The 15,230-nt window shown below is 53.5% G+C and overlaps 1 protein-coding gene across 3 annotated transcripts in view; it reads left to right on the top strand.

Annotated features, from left to right (window-relative positions):
• Positions 1 to 15,230, top strand: part of TTC28 (tetratricopeptide repeat domain 28) — a 126,764-nt gene that overhangs the window by 104,116 nt on the left and 7,418 nt on the right. For all 3 annotated transcript variants that reach the window (XM_035099244.2, XM_035099245.2, XM_035099247.2), the window contains 8 exons: positions 171 to 694; positions 1,683 to 1,792; positions 1,971 to 2,100; positions 2,272 to 2,490; positions 6,088 to 6,250; positions 7,490 to 7,630; positions 13,864 to 14,026; positions 14,719 to 14,898. In XM_035099244.2, the coding sequence (XP_034955135.1) occupies positions 171 to 694; positions 1,683 to 1,792; positions 1,971 to 2,100; positions 2,272 to 2,490; positions 6,088 to 6,250; positions 7,490 to 7,630; positions 13,864 to 14,026; positions 14,719 to 14,898 (1,630 nt within the window). The remainder of the gene's footprint in view (positions 1 to 170; positions 695 to 1,682; positions 1,793 to 1,970; positions 2,101 to 2,271; positions 2,491 to 6,087; positions 6,251 to 7,489; positions 7,631 to 13,863; positions 14,027 to 14,718; positions 14,899 to 15,230) is intronic.

The following is a 15,230-nucleotide window of genomic DNA, read 5'->3' as shown; positions in this document are numbered from 1 at the left end:
TCCCACAGAAAGAAAGGAGCTGCCTTCCTCCGTTGCCGTGGAGCCCAAGGGGTAGATTTCAGGGCTCAAAGGCGGGTGGGAGGCTGGCACAGTAGCCGCCTGGCCCCGGCAGCTTCCTTCCCAAAGCCTTCGTGAGAGTAATGCTGGTTGTGTTCCCCCCTCCCCTCCAGGGCAATGGGGAGCTTGCAGCAGGCCCTGGTGTGCTTTGAGAAGAGGCTGGTGGTAGCTCACGAGCTCGGGGAGGCATTTGACAAGGCCCAGGCCTACGGGGAGCTGGGCGCCCTGCACAGTCAGCTGGGCAACTCGGAGCAGGCCATCTCCTGCCTGGAGCGCCAGCTGGGCATCGCACGGGAGATGAAGGATCAGGCCCTGGAGGGGAGCGCCGCCTGCGGCTTGGGCAGCATCTACCAACAGATGGGCGAATACGACACGGCCCTGCAGTACCACCAGCTGGACCTCCAGATTGCCGAGGAGACCCACAACGCGGCCTGCCAGGGCCGGGCCTATGGCAACCTGGGCCTAACCTACGAGTCCCTTGGCACCTACGAGAGAGCAGTGGTCTACCAGGAGCAGCACCTGAGCATTGCGGCCCAGATGAATGACCTAGTGGCCAAAACTGCCTCCTACAGCAGCCTGGGCAGGACCCACCACGCCCTCCAGAACTACTCCCAAGCCGTGATGTACCTGCAGGAAGGTGAGCAAGCTTGGGGGGGGGGGGCAACACGGCCAGGCCAGGCCAGACTCTGCATTCTAAATCTGGAAATATTCAGAAGCAAGGCCATGTGGGCAGTCCCTCCATAGCCGGCATGTGTCCAAGGGAGCTCCTTTGAGAAACCCTGGCTGGATGCAGAGGCGTCCACAGTGGGGAGGAAGAGGCAGCAGAGGAGGAGCTCAGCATCGTCCTGTGGCAGCTGTTCCATCAGGACCAGCATTTCAGCTTGCACACTGATGTGTGTGTGTGTATGTGAGGGTGTCTCCTGACCTCCCCAGAGCCAATTTGGGGGCAGGATGTAAGGAAAGTGCAGAGGAAGAGGGTTTGGATCTGGGCTCCTGGTGGTGGACAACCGGACACACCCCAGAGGAGGGGAAGGAAAAGGAGGAAACAAGGAGGTGCCCCAGCATAGACCAAAGACAGGAGTCAGGCTTAGCAGCTTCACCACAAAGACCCCCTGAAAGTGTTTCTTCTGACAACCTGCCAGATCCAGCGTTTGCTCCACGTAACAGACAGAGGGTCCCTTGGGGCTCACTGTAGACAGAGGGAGGGGCGTGACACAGAGGGGAGGGAGGGAAGGGGAAGGTGCAAGGGGGGGCACTTGCCTGGCTCCTGGGTGTCCAGAGGGGTTGGGGCATTTTTCTGCCCCGCGCCTGGAGCTGGGACCCAGGATTTGTGGGCACCTCTTGCATACTTACTGTGGGAGAGACTGTGCTCCTCCTCCTCCTCCTCTGGCTCTTGGGGCCCCCACCGCTTGTGGCCTGGCAAGAGGGAGGGGCAGGTTCCCAGTTACTGAGAGGGCAACTGGGCCAAGGGGGCTGCAGGGGGCTGGAGGGGCCAAGTAAGGAGGGTGGCTTCCAGATCTGGCTGGCTGAAGAATCTGCATGAATCAGAGAGCAGAGCCCCACAGCTCCTGGGGCCTTCTGCAGCAGGGGGTGAGGCTCACCCTTTCCTTTCCTTTCTCCTGCAGGGCTGAGGCTGGCAGAGCAGCTGGGCCGCAGGGAGGATGAAGCCAGGATCCGGCACGGCCTGGGCCTTTCGCTCTGGGCTAGTGGGAATCTGGAGGAGGCTCAGCACCAGGTGAGCACCAGGGAGTGGGGGAGGAGGTCCCTCACCCCCTGCAGATGATCCCGGATGATCCATGCGCCATGCTCCGTGGTTCCCCATCCGCCCTTGGCAGTCCTGATTTGGGCAGCTCAGCTGAGCTTCAGGATTCTGCCTTTGCTTGACGGGCTGCCCCCTCCCCCTTGCCCCACAGCTCTACCGGGCTTCCGCTCTCTTTGAGACCATCCGGCAGGAGGTGCAGCTCAGCACAGACTACAAGCTCTCCCTCTTTGACCTCCAGACATCCTCCTACCAGGCCCTGCAGCGGGTGCTGGTGAGCCTAGGTAAGAGAGGGGGAGGTGGGCATTGGGGACAGATCTTCCTGCCCTGGGCCTGGGGGGAGGGGGGTGCAGATTTAGCAGTGCCGTAGGTGGGGAGGGCAGGTTTCTCCTTACCCTCTCGTTCCTTAAGCGTGTCAGGCCTCACGTGTGGCTCCGGCTCCTTCCTCCCCACAGGGCACCACGACGAGGCTCTGGCCGTGGCGGAGAGAGGCCGGACAAGAGCCTTCGCTGACCTGCTGGTGGAGCGTCAGACAGGCCAGCAGGAGTCGGACCCCTATTCCCCCGTGACGGTTGATCAGGTCCTGGAAGTAGTGAACGGGCAGCGGGGGCTGGTTCTGTACTATTCCTTGGCAGCAGGGCACCTTTACAGCTGGCTCCTGGCTCCTGGGGCAGGTAAGTCACAGGGGGGGGGAGTGCCAGGTAGGGCTGGGGGATATATCTGCTTTTCAACATCGGGATATATCACCAGTTCAAACACACTGTGCTTCAGTTGGGAGAAAGCCGCACTTGCAGAGCTCAGGCAATGCTGGATTTTGGCATCAATGTCAGCCCTTGTGGAAAGATAACTGCCCAGGTAGGAGAAGTGATCAACACTTTCCAACATTACACCATTGAGTTGGATTTGTGGTGCTGCAGAGGGAATTGTTTTGTGTTTGTTGGTGCAGCACTTTGGTGTACTAGAAGCAAAACTCACCAGTGTCAAATAAATGATTCTTCAACATCAACTTCATTGGACTGATCATGTTGTGCAGAGGCCTGATTATTGTCTTCCAAAGCAACTACTCTATTCCGAACTTAAAAATGGATAGTGTAATGCTGGTGGTAAAAAAAAAAGGGAGGTTTAAAGACTCTCAAGAGAAATCTAAAAAAATGTATACGCACAGACAACTGGGAAACACTGGCCTGCGAGTGCTCTAGTTGAAGAAGAAGAAGAGGATACCACCAGCTAAGCATCACGATATACCGATATATCACGATATCTGAAATAAGGATGGAGCTATGGAGAGGCATCGGGATTTTTGCATAGTGCACACAAACACACATCAAGATTTGTGATATATTGCCAGGTTAAAAATGATGAAACTGATATCACGATATGGACTTTGAATCGGTTTTGGACGATATATCGAAATATCACCCAGCCCTGGGGCCTCCTGGGTCTTCACTCAGCGAGGGGCGGACACAGGGGTGAATTGTGACTGCCTCCTCCTTGCAGCTGATCTGCCCCACTGGCGGGCAGAGGAGGAAAGTAGGGCCAGGGGACAAATTTGTGAGGGGAATCTGGAGAGAGGGAGCCTGCAGGAGCCCTTGGCTGCTCAGACCCAGGAGCAGAGCCAAGGGTCTGGCTGCTCCCCCTGCTGCCCTCCCTTGGCCAGGCTGGCTGCTAGGGAGAGTCTGAGCCCAGCAGCTGAGCAGCAAGAGCTTCGTGACACCTCTCTGCTTTGTGCTTCCCTGAAGTAGGTTCGGCAGAGCAGGGATGGGCAGCCCCCGCCTCCCCTTCTGCACTTTATCCACCCAATTGCAAGCCAGCAAAGAGGGCTCAGTGGGATCAGCTGGGAGAAGTGGTGGGATTAGTGGGGAGGGACCCCCCTACTCTGGGAAGGGATTTCCCCCCCAACAGCTGCTCTTCATTATCTAATAAAGCAGGGCCTGTAATCACAGAGGCTCTTTCAGGGCATCATTTGATAGTTGCCGCCCATCAGCCTGCAAAGCACATCTGGAAAGAGAGGGGGGTGGGAGGTGGGGAGAGAGAGAGAGAGAGAGAGAGAGAGGCGGCCCTGACTGCCTGGTGCAGGAGAAAGGGGCGACCTCGAGGCCGTGGGCTAGCTACACAACTGGCCCCTTGAGCCCAGGCTCCCCTTAATGAATCTTCATCAAATATAAATTGCCGCTGCTATCACCAGCTGAGTCACCATGGGAGAGCACCCGGGATCTCCTTTTATCAGCTGGACTGTTTAAATCAAAGCCTGCTCTTGGGGTGAGAGAGGTTATCTGAGAATGCCTCAGACCAGGATGCATACAGGAATTTATTCTGTAAAACAGCAAGTAGTTGTTTGATGAGGAGTAAGAAATAATGGTCCCTTCACATGGGCTCGGTACAGAACCAATTCTCCACTTCAGCAGCTAGCCCAACCACCGGGCTTTTTATTTTCCTTATAAAAATATGCTCTCTTAAAACATATCACTGACCAGCACAATAACCTAGCGCGACAAAAAACAAGTGCAGAGGAGTCCCTATCTGGGAGTGAGGAGGGGGACCTGCAAATGCCTGAGCCAAGAAGTGCGTTTTCATTGGTGTTGAAATATAAAAAGGAGCATTTCTCAGAGGGGAAGGGCCTTCCATCAAGGGGGTCTCCCTCACACACACAGAACGGATCCCTCCTGGCCACGAGACACCCTCTTTACCATCCAAGCAGGCCTTCACACATAGGCCAGCGGAGAATGGAGAGGGGCTCTTCCCAAGGCACAGAGGGCTTTATAGGTCATGACTGGCACCGTTGATTTGGCCAGGCTGGATCTTGGCCGCCAGTGCAGCACCTTCCCAACTGGCAACCCTGTTCCGGGACCAGCCACAGCTTGCAAACTCGTCCTCCTCTGCTTCTTCCATCTGCCCTCGCCTTCTTCTCTCAGCTGATCTGCCTCACCCGCCGCTGTCTCTGGCTCCTCCCAGCCCCTCCAGGTACTTCTGCTGATTATTTATTTATTTATTTGATTTTCCAACTTAAATTTTACAGAGATCTATCATCAAACATAAATCATAAAAACAAGATTCGAGGGAATCTCCTGGACTTCCGTCCTCCCCTATGTGGGTCCTATTATTCATCAGTTCCTCCCACATCTTTTATGATAATCCACACCCTTGACTTCTTCCATTATGTCCAGAATCAACCTTAAACTACAAGTGCTATTCCAACCCTACTAAAAATTTTAACTGTTTACAATGGTTTTTAAGATAAGTTATAAATTTTCCCCATTATTAAAAATTTGGTCTTCCCAATTTTTCTCTTGTGGTCATTTTAGCCATTTCAGCATAATCCATAAACTTCACCTGCCATTCTTCTCTGATTTCTTACCTCTGCCCCTCTAAGCTGCCACTTGGGCCCGTGTGGTTCTGGGTCTTCTGCTGCCTTCCCCAGCTGCCTTGGCTGCTTGGGCCCTCCCCTCATGGGATGAGAGACCCCCCTCTCCGTATTGCTGAAAGGCTCTGCTCTCCCCACTTCCAAGCAAGCTCTCCTCTGCTCACCTGCCTTCCTTTGCAGGTAGCTCAAAGTCCATGGAGAGGAGGTGGAGCAGGTGGAGTTCCCTGCCACGCCCTGAAGGAGGGGGTTTTCACCTGCTGACACACCACCTCCTAGCCTCAGTACCCCCCCCCCCCCCCGCTGGCTCGTTTTCTCTGGTTTTGCCTGGTGAAGCAGGACCAGGAACATTTGCCAGGCAGAGGAGCCTTTGATAGAACCATCCTGTATTTGGGTTCTGAGAAACCTCCTTTATGGGCTGCTTGAAGACACAAAATCCTGGCTTATCTGAGGCTCATCTCCTAGCAGTACTTGTTCAGCTTCCTCTTGGAAGGCTCTCTGTTGCAAAGCAAGGGGTGAGGGGGGTGGGGGTCCTGGCTGCACCCTGGAGAACGCTCTTTCCATGCCATTGTCAGTTCCTCGTATTCTCTCCAAATGCAGGAGATGAGGAAGAGGAAAGGGGGCCGTTTCCCAGCACGACCTTCTTGCGGGGAGGGGTGTGTGTGTCCTGACTGCCTGTTCATTGTTGGGAATAACTGAGGTATTCAATACCGAGGTGGTGTTTTTGCTTTAAATCTTCCTGCCTCATCCTGCAGGCTGATGAGCAGAGGCCGTTCTCCCTCTGCATGCCCAGTTGCAGCAGAGACGGACAAGGGCCCATCTAGCAGGTCTTGGGAGGAGGAGGAGGAGGAGGTGGTGGTGGCTCTGGCCCCTTGTGGCTCTCCTGATGTGGGGACTCCTCTGTGCTTTTCAGGGATCTTGAAGTTCCACGAATGCTACCTGGGCGAGGGCCCGGCTGAGGGCTCTGGAGACTTCCAGGAGAACACTGCCAGCCTCCAGGCAGTCACCAGCTCAGCTCTGGAGCACCTCAGCTCTGGTGTGCGGGAAGCGCTGGGCGTGGACTCTTACTACATGCGGTAAGTGGGGTGGTGGGGGTGGCTTGAGGGGCAGAGGAACCACAGAGAAAGAAGAAGAGGGCAGCTTTCTCCTGGCAGCTGCCGCCCAGGAGAGTGCCCCTTCCCCTTGCGGGCTCAGAGGGGATTGTTCCTGGCTGAGGCAGTTCTCCAGCAGTGCGTCAAGAGGTCCTGGGGCTGCCAGGGGGTGGAGGCATTGCCTGTGAGGATTTGAGCCAAGGGAGCCCAGGAACACGACCGGTATTCCAGCAGGAAGGGAGGCAGGCTGCTTTGGAAGATTCCTGGCAATTGGGGAGATTTGTGAGCAGAGTGTGAATGGGATTCCTTTCCTCACAGCTGCTGCCAGAGCCTGCCTGGAGTGCAGAGGCTGCAGCCTGGTCCTTGCAGAGCCTTCAGGTCCCATGAAGAGCAGGAAAATCTCTGGATCCTGCTCCATCCTGAGCCTCTGCCTGCCTGCAAAGGCTGCTGCCTTGGCATGCGTAGGCCTTTGAGCCAGCTGCATTCCCCACCCCGTCCCCTTCATTGGGGGCAGCGGAGGTGGCTTAGGGCTCTCCATGGCCAGCTGAAGAGGGGGAGGAGGGAGGTACAGACCTGCCTCCCTTTTGCAGCAGAGGCAGAAGCTCCCTTCCAAGCCACTCGTCCTCCCCTAGTCCCCACCCTCTTCTTTCCTACCAGTCAAAGGCTTGGTGAGCTTTCTGGCAGCAGCAGGAAGATTCCTCACCCCTGCAATGTGCCTCCTAGTTCTCTGCTGCTGGGGGCTTGTGGCTCTGCTGCTCCTCAGTCATGCCAGTAGGGCTGGGAGCAGCCCCTGCTCAGGAAGGGCCGGGCCAGAGCTCTGAGCCCCGGCCCCCCGGGAGTGTTGGTTGCCCTGAGATCTGTGTTGGGAGGAAAGTAGCATGCAGATGGGCTCTGTTAATAGATCTGTACTGGCCAAATGAAGGCAGTCAAGCCAGCTGCATTCTGAGAAGGGCAGCTGCAGTTGAAATTACCCCCAATGTGCTGAAGGGGAGGTTTTGAATTGTGACTGATGGAAAGCATCATACTTTTCGGGGGTGGGGTGGGGTGGGGTGGAAGCAGGGAACAAGCTGGAATTTAAAAAGCAAAAACTCACCACAGCTGCTCCTTTAGTGTTGTTTTCCCAGCTATTTCTCTGGGCCCTGCTTGCTGCTGGGACCACAGACGCCCCCCCCCCAGTGTTCTCTCAGTTCCTGCTGACATTCCTGCCTCTTGTTCCTCTGCCAGAGCCTCAGCCAGCAGCGAAACTGAGAGTGAGGCAGGAGACATCATGGACCAGCAGTTTGAGGAGATGAGCCACAAGCTGGACTCCACCTCAGACCCCACTGGCTTCCTGAGGATGGTTAGCAGGAACAACCTCTTCAACAGGTAGGGTGAAGGGAAGAGGAGAGACCTGGGGGCCACTACCCTGTCCTCCTCGTGGGGCTCTCTCCAGCCACCCTTCTTCTCTCTAGCCTCTTGGCTTCTGCCTGCTGAGACCCCCATTGGGTATCATAGAATCACAGAGTTGGAAGAGACCACAAGGGCCATCCAGTCCAACCCCCTGCCAAGCAGGAAACACCATCAAAGCATTCTTGACATATGTCTGTCAAGCCTCTGCTTAAAGACCTCCAAAGAAGGAGACTCCACCACACTCCTTGGCAGCAAATTCCACTGCCGAACAGCTCTTACTGTCAGGAAGTTCTTCCTAATGTTTAGGTGGAATCTTCTTTCTTGTAGTTTGAATCCATTGCTCCGTGTCCGCTTCTCTGGAGCAGCAGAAAACAACCTTTCTCCCTCCTCTATAAGACATCCTTTTATATATTTTAACATAGCTATCATATCACCCCTTAACCCTCTCTTCTCCAGGCTAAACATACCCAGCTCCCTAAGCCGTTCCTCATAAGGCATCGTTTCCAGGCCTTTGACCATTTTGGTTGCCCTCTTCTGGACACGTTCCAGCTTGTCAGTATCCTTCTTGAACTGTGGTGCCCAGAACTGGACACAGTACTCCAGGTGAGGTCTGACCAGAGCAGAATACAGTGGTACTATTACTTCCCTTGATCTAGATGCTATACTCCAATTGATGCAGCCCAGAATTGCATTGGCTTTTTTAGCTGCTGCATCACACTGCTGACTCATGTCAAGTTTGTGGTCTACCAAGACTCCTAGACCCTTTTCACATGTACTGCTCTCAAGCCAGGTGTCACCCATCCTGTATTTGTGCCTTTCATTTTTTTTGCCCAAGTGTAGTACCTTACATTTCTCCTTGTTAAAATTCATCTTGTTTGCTTTGGCCCAGTTGTCTAATCTGTTAAGGTCATTTTGAAGTGTGATCCTGTCCTCTGGGGTATTAGCCACCCCTCCCAATTTGGTGTCGTCTGCAAACTTGCTCAGGATGCCCTCAAGCCCATCATCCAAGTCATTGATAAAGATGTTGAATAAGACTGGGCCCAAGACAGAACCCTGTGGCACCCCACTAGTCACTACTCTCCAGGATGAGGAGGAGCCATTGATGAGCACCCTTTGGGTCCGGTCAGTAAGCCAGTTACAAATCCACTGTATGGTAGCATTGTCTAGCCCGCATTTTACCAGCTTCTTTACAAGAATATCATGGGGCACCTTGTCAAAGGCCTTGCTGAAATCAAGATAGGCTACATCCACAGCGTTCCCTTCATCTACCAGGCTTGTAATTCTGTCAAAAAATGAGATCAGATTAGTCTGACATGACTTATTTTTCAGAAACCCATGCTGAGTTTTAGTGATTACAGAGTTTCTTTCTAGGTGCTCACAGACTGTTTGCTTAAGGATCTGCTCTAGAATCTTTCCTGGTATTGATGTCAGGCTGACTGGGCGGTAATTGTTTGGGTCCTCTCTTCCCCCCCTTTTGAAAATAGGGACAACATTTGCCCTCCTCCAGTCTGCTGGGACTTCGCCTGTTCTCCAGGAATTCTCAAAGATAACTGCCAGTGGTTCAGAAATCACCTCTGCCAGTTCTTTTAATACTCTTGGATGTAGTTCATCTGGCCCTGGAGACTCGAATACATCTAAACAAGCCAAGTATTCTTGTACTACCTCCTTACTTGTTCTGGGCTGTGTTTCCCCTGCTGAATCATCTGCTCCATATTCTTCAGGTCGGGCATTGTTTTCTTTTTTGGAGAAGACTGTCCAGGGTGGGGTGGGGGCAGAAGCAGGCATTCAGACATTGCTTGGGCAGAAAAGTAAAACCTCCTGGGGTTTTTGTTTGAAGCCACATGGATGGGGACTGTGCTTTCCCCCTCATTCCAGCCTATTCAGGAACAACAATTACTTTAGACAGTTACTGAGCATAATACAGTGGCCAGGCTGCTTGGACAAGTGAAACCAACCACCTGTCTCCTTGACCCTTGCCCATCCTGGCTTATAAAAGCTAGCCGGGAAGGGCTGGGCGATGGGCTTCGCGGGTTGGTGAATGCTTCTCTCTGCGAGGGAGCCTTCCCAGACCCACTGAAAGAGGCAGTTATTAAACCGCTTCTTAAAAAACCATCTTTAGATGCGGCCTATATGGCCAACTATCGCCCAGTCTCAAATCTACCATTCTTGGGCAAGGTGATTGAGCGAGTGGTTGCTGAACAACTCCAGGCACGCCTGGAAGAAGCTGACCATTTGGATCCCTTCCAGTCAGGATTCAGGCCTCATCATGGGACTGAAACTGCCTTGGTCGCACTGGTTGATGATCTCCGGCGGGCTAGGGACAAAGGTGAGAGTTGTTTCCTAGTTCTGCTGGATCTCTCAGCGGCTTTTGACACCATCGACCATAACATCCTTCTGGACTATCTAGAGGGCTTGGGAGCTGGGGGAACTGTCATACAGTGGTTCCACTCCTTCCTCCTGGGCCGTGTTCAGAAAGTGGTGGTGGGGGATGAGTGTTCAGACCCCTGGGCTCTCACTTGTGGGGTGCCTCAGGGTTCCGTTCTCTCCCCCATGCTTTTTAACATCTACATGCAGCTGCTGGGAGAGATCATCAGGGGGTTTGGGCTGAGTCCTGTGTGAGTGCCTGGAGGCGGTTGGAGGATGGATGGCGGTTAACAGATTGAGGTTGAATCCTGACAAGACAGAAGTACTGTTTGTGGGGGACAGGAGGCAGGCAGGTGTGGAGGACTCCCTGGTCCTGATTGGGGTAACTGTGCCCCTGAAGGACCAGGTGCGCAGCCTGGGAGTAATTTTGGACTCTCAGCTGTCCATGGAGGCGCAGGTCAATTCTGTGTCCAGGGGAGCTGTTTATCAGCTCCATCTGGTACGCAGGCTGAGACCCTACCTGCCTGCAGACTACCTGCCTGCAGAGTGGTGCATGCCCTAGTTATCCTTCGCTTGGACTACTGCAATGCGCTCTACGTGGGGCTACCTTTGAAGGTGACCCGGAAGCTACAATTAATCCAGAATGCGGCAGCTAGACTGGTGACTGGGAGCGGCCGCCGAGACCTCATAACACTGGTCCTGAAAGACCTGCATTGGCTCCCAGTACGTTCCCGAGCACAATTCAAAATTTTGGTTTGACCTTTAAAGCCCTAAATGGCCTCGGTCCAGTATACCTGAAGGAGCGTCTCCACCTCCATCGTTCTGCCCGGACACTGAGGTCCAGCGCCGAGGGCCTTCTGGCGGTTCCCTCATTGCGATAAGTGAGGTTACAGGGAACCAGGCAGAGGGCCTTCTCGGCAGTGGCACTCACCCTGTGGAACGCTCTCCCACCAGATGTCAAAGAGAAAATTCCAGATGAACTATTTAAAATTTTAAAAGATGATGCTGTCAAGGTGCTACACTCAATATGCCAGCAAGTTTGGAAAACTCAGCAGTGGCCAGAGGATTGGAGAAGATCAGTCTACATCAGGCAAATCCCAAACTTTGACCCTCCAGATGTTTTGGACTACAATTCCCGTCATCCCTGACCACTGGTCCTCTTAGCTAGGGATCATGGGAGTTGTAGGCCAAAACATCTGGAGGGCCAAAGTTTGGAGATGCCTGGTCTACATCCCAATCCCAAAGAAGGGCAGTGCCAAAGAATGCTCCAACTACCGCACAACTGCGGTAAGGTTATGCTTAAAATTCTACAAGGCAGGCTTAAGTAGTATGTGGACCGAGAACTCCAGAAGTGCAAGCTGGATTATGGAGAAAGCTAGAGAGTTCCAGAAAAACATCTACTTCTGCTTCATTGACTACTCAAAAGCCTTTGACTGTGTCGACCACAGCAAACTATGGCAAGTTCTTAAAGAAATGGGAGTGCCTGATCACCTCATCTGTCTCCTGAGAAATCTCTATGTGGGACAAGAAGCTACAGTTAGAACTGGATATGGAACAACTGACTGGTTCAAAATTGGGAAAGGAGTACGGCAAGGTTGTATATTGTCTCCCTGCTTATTTAACTTATATGAAGAATTCATCATGCGAAAGGCTGGACTGGATGAATCCCAAGCCGGAATTAAGATTGCCGGAAGAAATATCAACAACCTCAGATATGCTGATGACACAACCTTGATGGCAGAATGAAGAGGAATTAAAGAACCTTTTAATGAGGGTGAAAGAGGAGAGCGCAAAATGTGTTCTGAAGCTCAACATAAAAAAATCCAAGATCATGGCCACTGGTCCCATCACCTCCTGGCAAATAGAAGGGGAAGAAATGGAGGCAGTGAGCTTTCGTCTATCTGAAGAAGTGTGCATGCACTTGAAAGCTCATACCTATGACAACAGAACCCCCCCCCCCCGAAAAACAAAAAATGGCAAAACAAAATGCAAAGGGGCACGTCGAGATCTCCATTCTGCGTGTGCCTTCCTGGCGGCAAAAGTTCTGTGGGTCCTGAGCTGGACCTGCTGCTTTCCTGGAGGGAGAGGTTCTGGGGGTTGGGGGTGCCATGAGGAGCCTCTTGAGCCTGAGGGCCACATTCCCTTCTGGGAGGGGAGCAGAGGCAGAGTGATGTGGGGGGGGGATTTTACCTTTGTACTGTGGCTTACTGGTAGTTGCTGGACACAGCCAGAACCAAAGGGGGCAGGCTGGGGAGAGTCCCAAGGCAGCACCAAAACAGTGGGTGGGGAGGGAAGCAGCACCTTGCAGGGCCTGGAAGAAGGTGCTTACCTTGCACCTTGCGAGGCCTCCCTTGCTCTTCATTAAGCTGTGCCCCCCCCCCAACCTGTCCCTAGGATAAATTCTTGGTCTCACAAACAAGGCAGGAAGGTGGAGAGCTGCTGCCCCCTGCTGGCTGTTCAGAGCCTATGCTGCTTCCTCCTCTTGCATCTCAAACTCATCTCCGTGTGGTGAGCAGCCATGAAGTCTGGGCCCTTTGGGGAAAGAGGTGCAGGGGGAGCAGCAGAGGGAGAGGGCAGTGCCCGGTGCCCCCTCTCCAGCCAGGGCTTAGGAGATTGACCTCCTCCCTGCCCCGTGCCAGCAAGCTCACTCAGCTTGTGGAAATACAAAACAGATCCCTGTGTTGCAATGCAAACGAGAATCAAACATAGAGCAACAATTGTCGAAAATCAAATAGGAAAGTAAGTGGTATAATTTTCCAGCGATGCTGAAGTATAATAAGTTGTCAAGATGAACAGTATTTCTGGATAATTCACTGTTTCGTCATTACTTCATCAGCAAAGTTGTGGGTTTGTCTGCAGTGTCTACATAGACTTATGAGCACTGTTCCTCTGTATGCATTCATTCTTATGATAGATGGGTCAATGAATATATTTCTAACACCCACGACTTTGCTGATGAAGTAATGACGAAACAGTGAATTATCCGGAATAATAATAATAATAATAATAATAATAATAATAATAATAATATTTATACCCCACCCATCTGGCTGGGTTTCCCCAGCCACTCTGGGCAGCTTCCAACAGAAAAATAAAACACAGTAATCTATTAAACACACTGTTCATCTTGTCAGCTTATTATACAGCATCGTGGGAACATTATACCACTTACTTTCCTATTTGATTTTCAACAATTGACTTTTTTAGTTGTGACCAGCAGAGACTTTCATAGACTTTTGAACCCTGCTTTATTACTTATGTATTGAAGAGTATCTTCTATGAGTTGTCTATATTGTATACTATCATTTGCTGCCCTATTGACATTATAAAGAGTTCTTTTAGAATTGACATTGCATTCCCATGTATAGTCGCATGTTGCTCTATGTTTGATTCTCGCTCAGCTTGTGGGGCAGACTGAAGGGATCTGCTGTGGTTGGCATGGGCCAGCCGGCTGGCGTAGAGGGAGCTGCCTCCATCCTGCAGGTTCCTGCCAACTGGGGCTTCAGCTGCTGTTGAAGTGGACTCATGCCATTCTCCCCAAGTCAAAGCTGGCGACTGGCTGCTTCACTCAGCCACTTGTGCTCAGTTGCAAAATGTGACCCCATGGAGGTTGTGCCAATGCTGTGGGGCATGGGCTAATGGGGGTCCTGGCACTGGGTTGATCTGCCCCCCAGCCCTTGCCTCCTGTTGCATTCCAGCCCGTGTCAATGGGCACCTTAGGAGGGGCTGCAGAGCCCTCCACTTCTGCGGGGCTTTTGGGGTGTGTGTGCCAGACTCGGCAGGAGCTGGAGCTTGGAGGGGCTGGGGTTCTAGACCTGCAACTCTCTCCCTCTCGCTCTCCACAGGAGCTGCCAGAGCATGAGCAGCCTCTTCAGCGGAGGAGGCCCAGCGTCCCCAACCAAGGAAGCCTCCTCCTCCTCCTCTTCCTCCTTGCCCCGCCGGCTCAGCTCCTTCAGCAAGTCCCCCCTGCGCTCCCTCTATGACCTGCTGATTGGGCCCATGGAAGGGGTAAGTCCTGGGCAGTGCCTCCCTTGGGATAGCAAGGACCCCCTGGACACTGCTGGGAAACAGGAGTGGGGGGCTGGGGGGGGGGTTGCAAGAGGGTCCTGGTGGGGTGAGGTGGGGTGGCTTCCCTTTCTGGAGTTCCTCCTCTTTGGCCTGATGTGAGGGTAAATGAAACCTAGTTGGTCACCAGTTTTGTCCTGCTCCAGAAAGGAGAAGCACAGAGCTGAAGTCTTTCCTGCCTTCCGACTCCTGGGCACCTGCTGTGGTGGTGGCGTCTTGTCAGGGAGAGTCCTGGGCAGGCAGGCAGGCAGGAGAAGCGGGTGGCTCTGCCTCTCTCCCCAGACCTTCTTCTCCGGGGACTTGGGGTCTTTTGTTAGCCACTTACCTGAGTCCCCTCTCCCCTTGGTCTTGCTCTGGTGTGGGCAGCTGGGCTCTCTGGGTGGCAGTGGGGGGGGGCATGTGCAGGAGGAAAATGCAGCTCAGCCTGGCAGTTGTGGAACTTGGCTGTGAGGGTGCTGTTTGAATTGTTCTTGTCGGTTTTAATAATTCTGAAGGGCTTTTGTTTGTTTTGTGCCACCCAAGGCACCTTTGGGAGGAAGGTCAGGTGTGTTCCTGTGTGTGTGTGTGTTCCAAAAGATCTCCTCCTCCTTCTCTTCTCCCCCCCCCCCACCTCTCTCTTCCTCCCTCCCTCCCAGGGCCTGATGCACTCCAGTGGGCCGGTCGGCCGCCACCGGCAGCTTGTCCTGGTGCTGGAAGGGGAGCTGTATCTTATCCCTTTTGCGCTCCTCAAGGGCAGCTCCTCCAACGAGTACCTGTACGAGCGCTTCAGCCTCATTGCAGTGCCCTCCCTCCGCGCCCTGAACCCCAGCGCCAAGGTAGGCTGCCTGAGCCCCCACTTCTCCTCCGCGTCCTCTGGGCCCTGGGAGACTGGTGGGGCAGAGCCATCCCCATTGCTGTCCCATAGCAGCAGGGAGTCCTACCCCCCATCCCCACCTCCCTCTTGTGACCCCCCCCCAAGCCACTTTTGTTCCAGTGGCAAGAAGGTAAAACCCTGGGTCTGTCCCCCGTTCTTCCTCCTTCCACCCCACAGCTGCTGGCCCACTTTGCCATGCCATGCCTGTGTGCAACTGCCCATGCCCCCCACCCTAGAAGAAAGAGCAGGCCAGCCAACAGCGCCAACTAAGGACCTGCCAGGCCACAGCAGCAC

This window comes from Zootoca vivipara, chromosome 17, assembly GCF_963506605.1.
Source record: "Zootoca vivipara chromosome 17, rZooViv1.1, whole genome shotgun sequence".
Classification (NCBI taxonomy): domain Eukaryota; kingdom Metazoa; phylum Chordata; class Lepidosauria; order Squamata; family Lacertidae; genus Zootoca; species Zootoca vivipara.
This window is presented reverse-complemented; position numbering and strand designations above follow the sequence as displayed.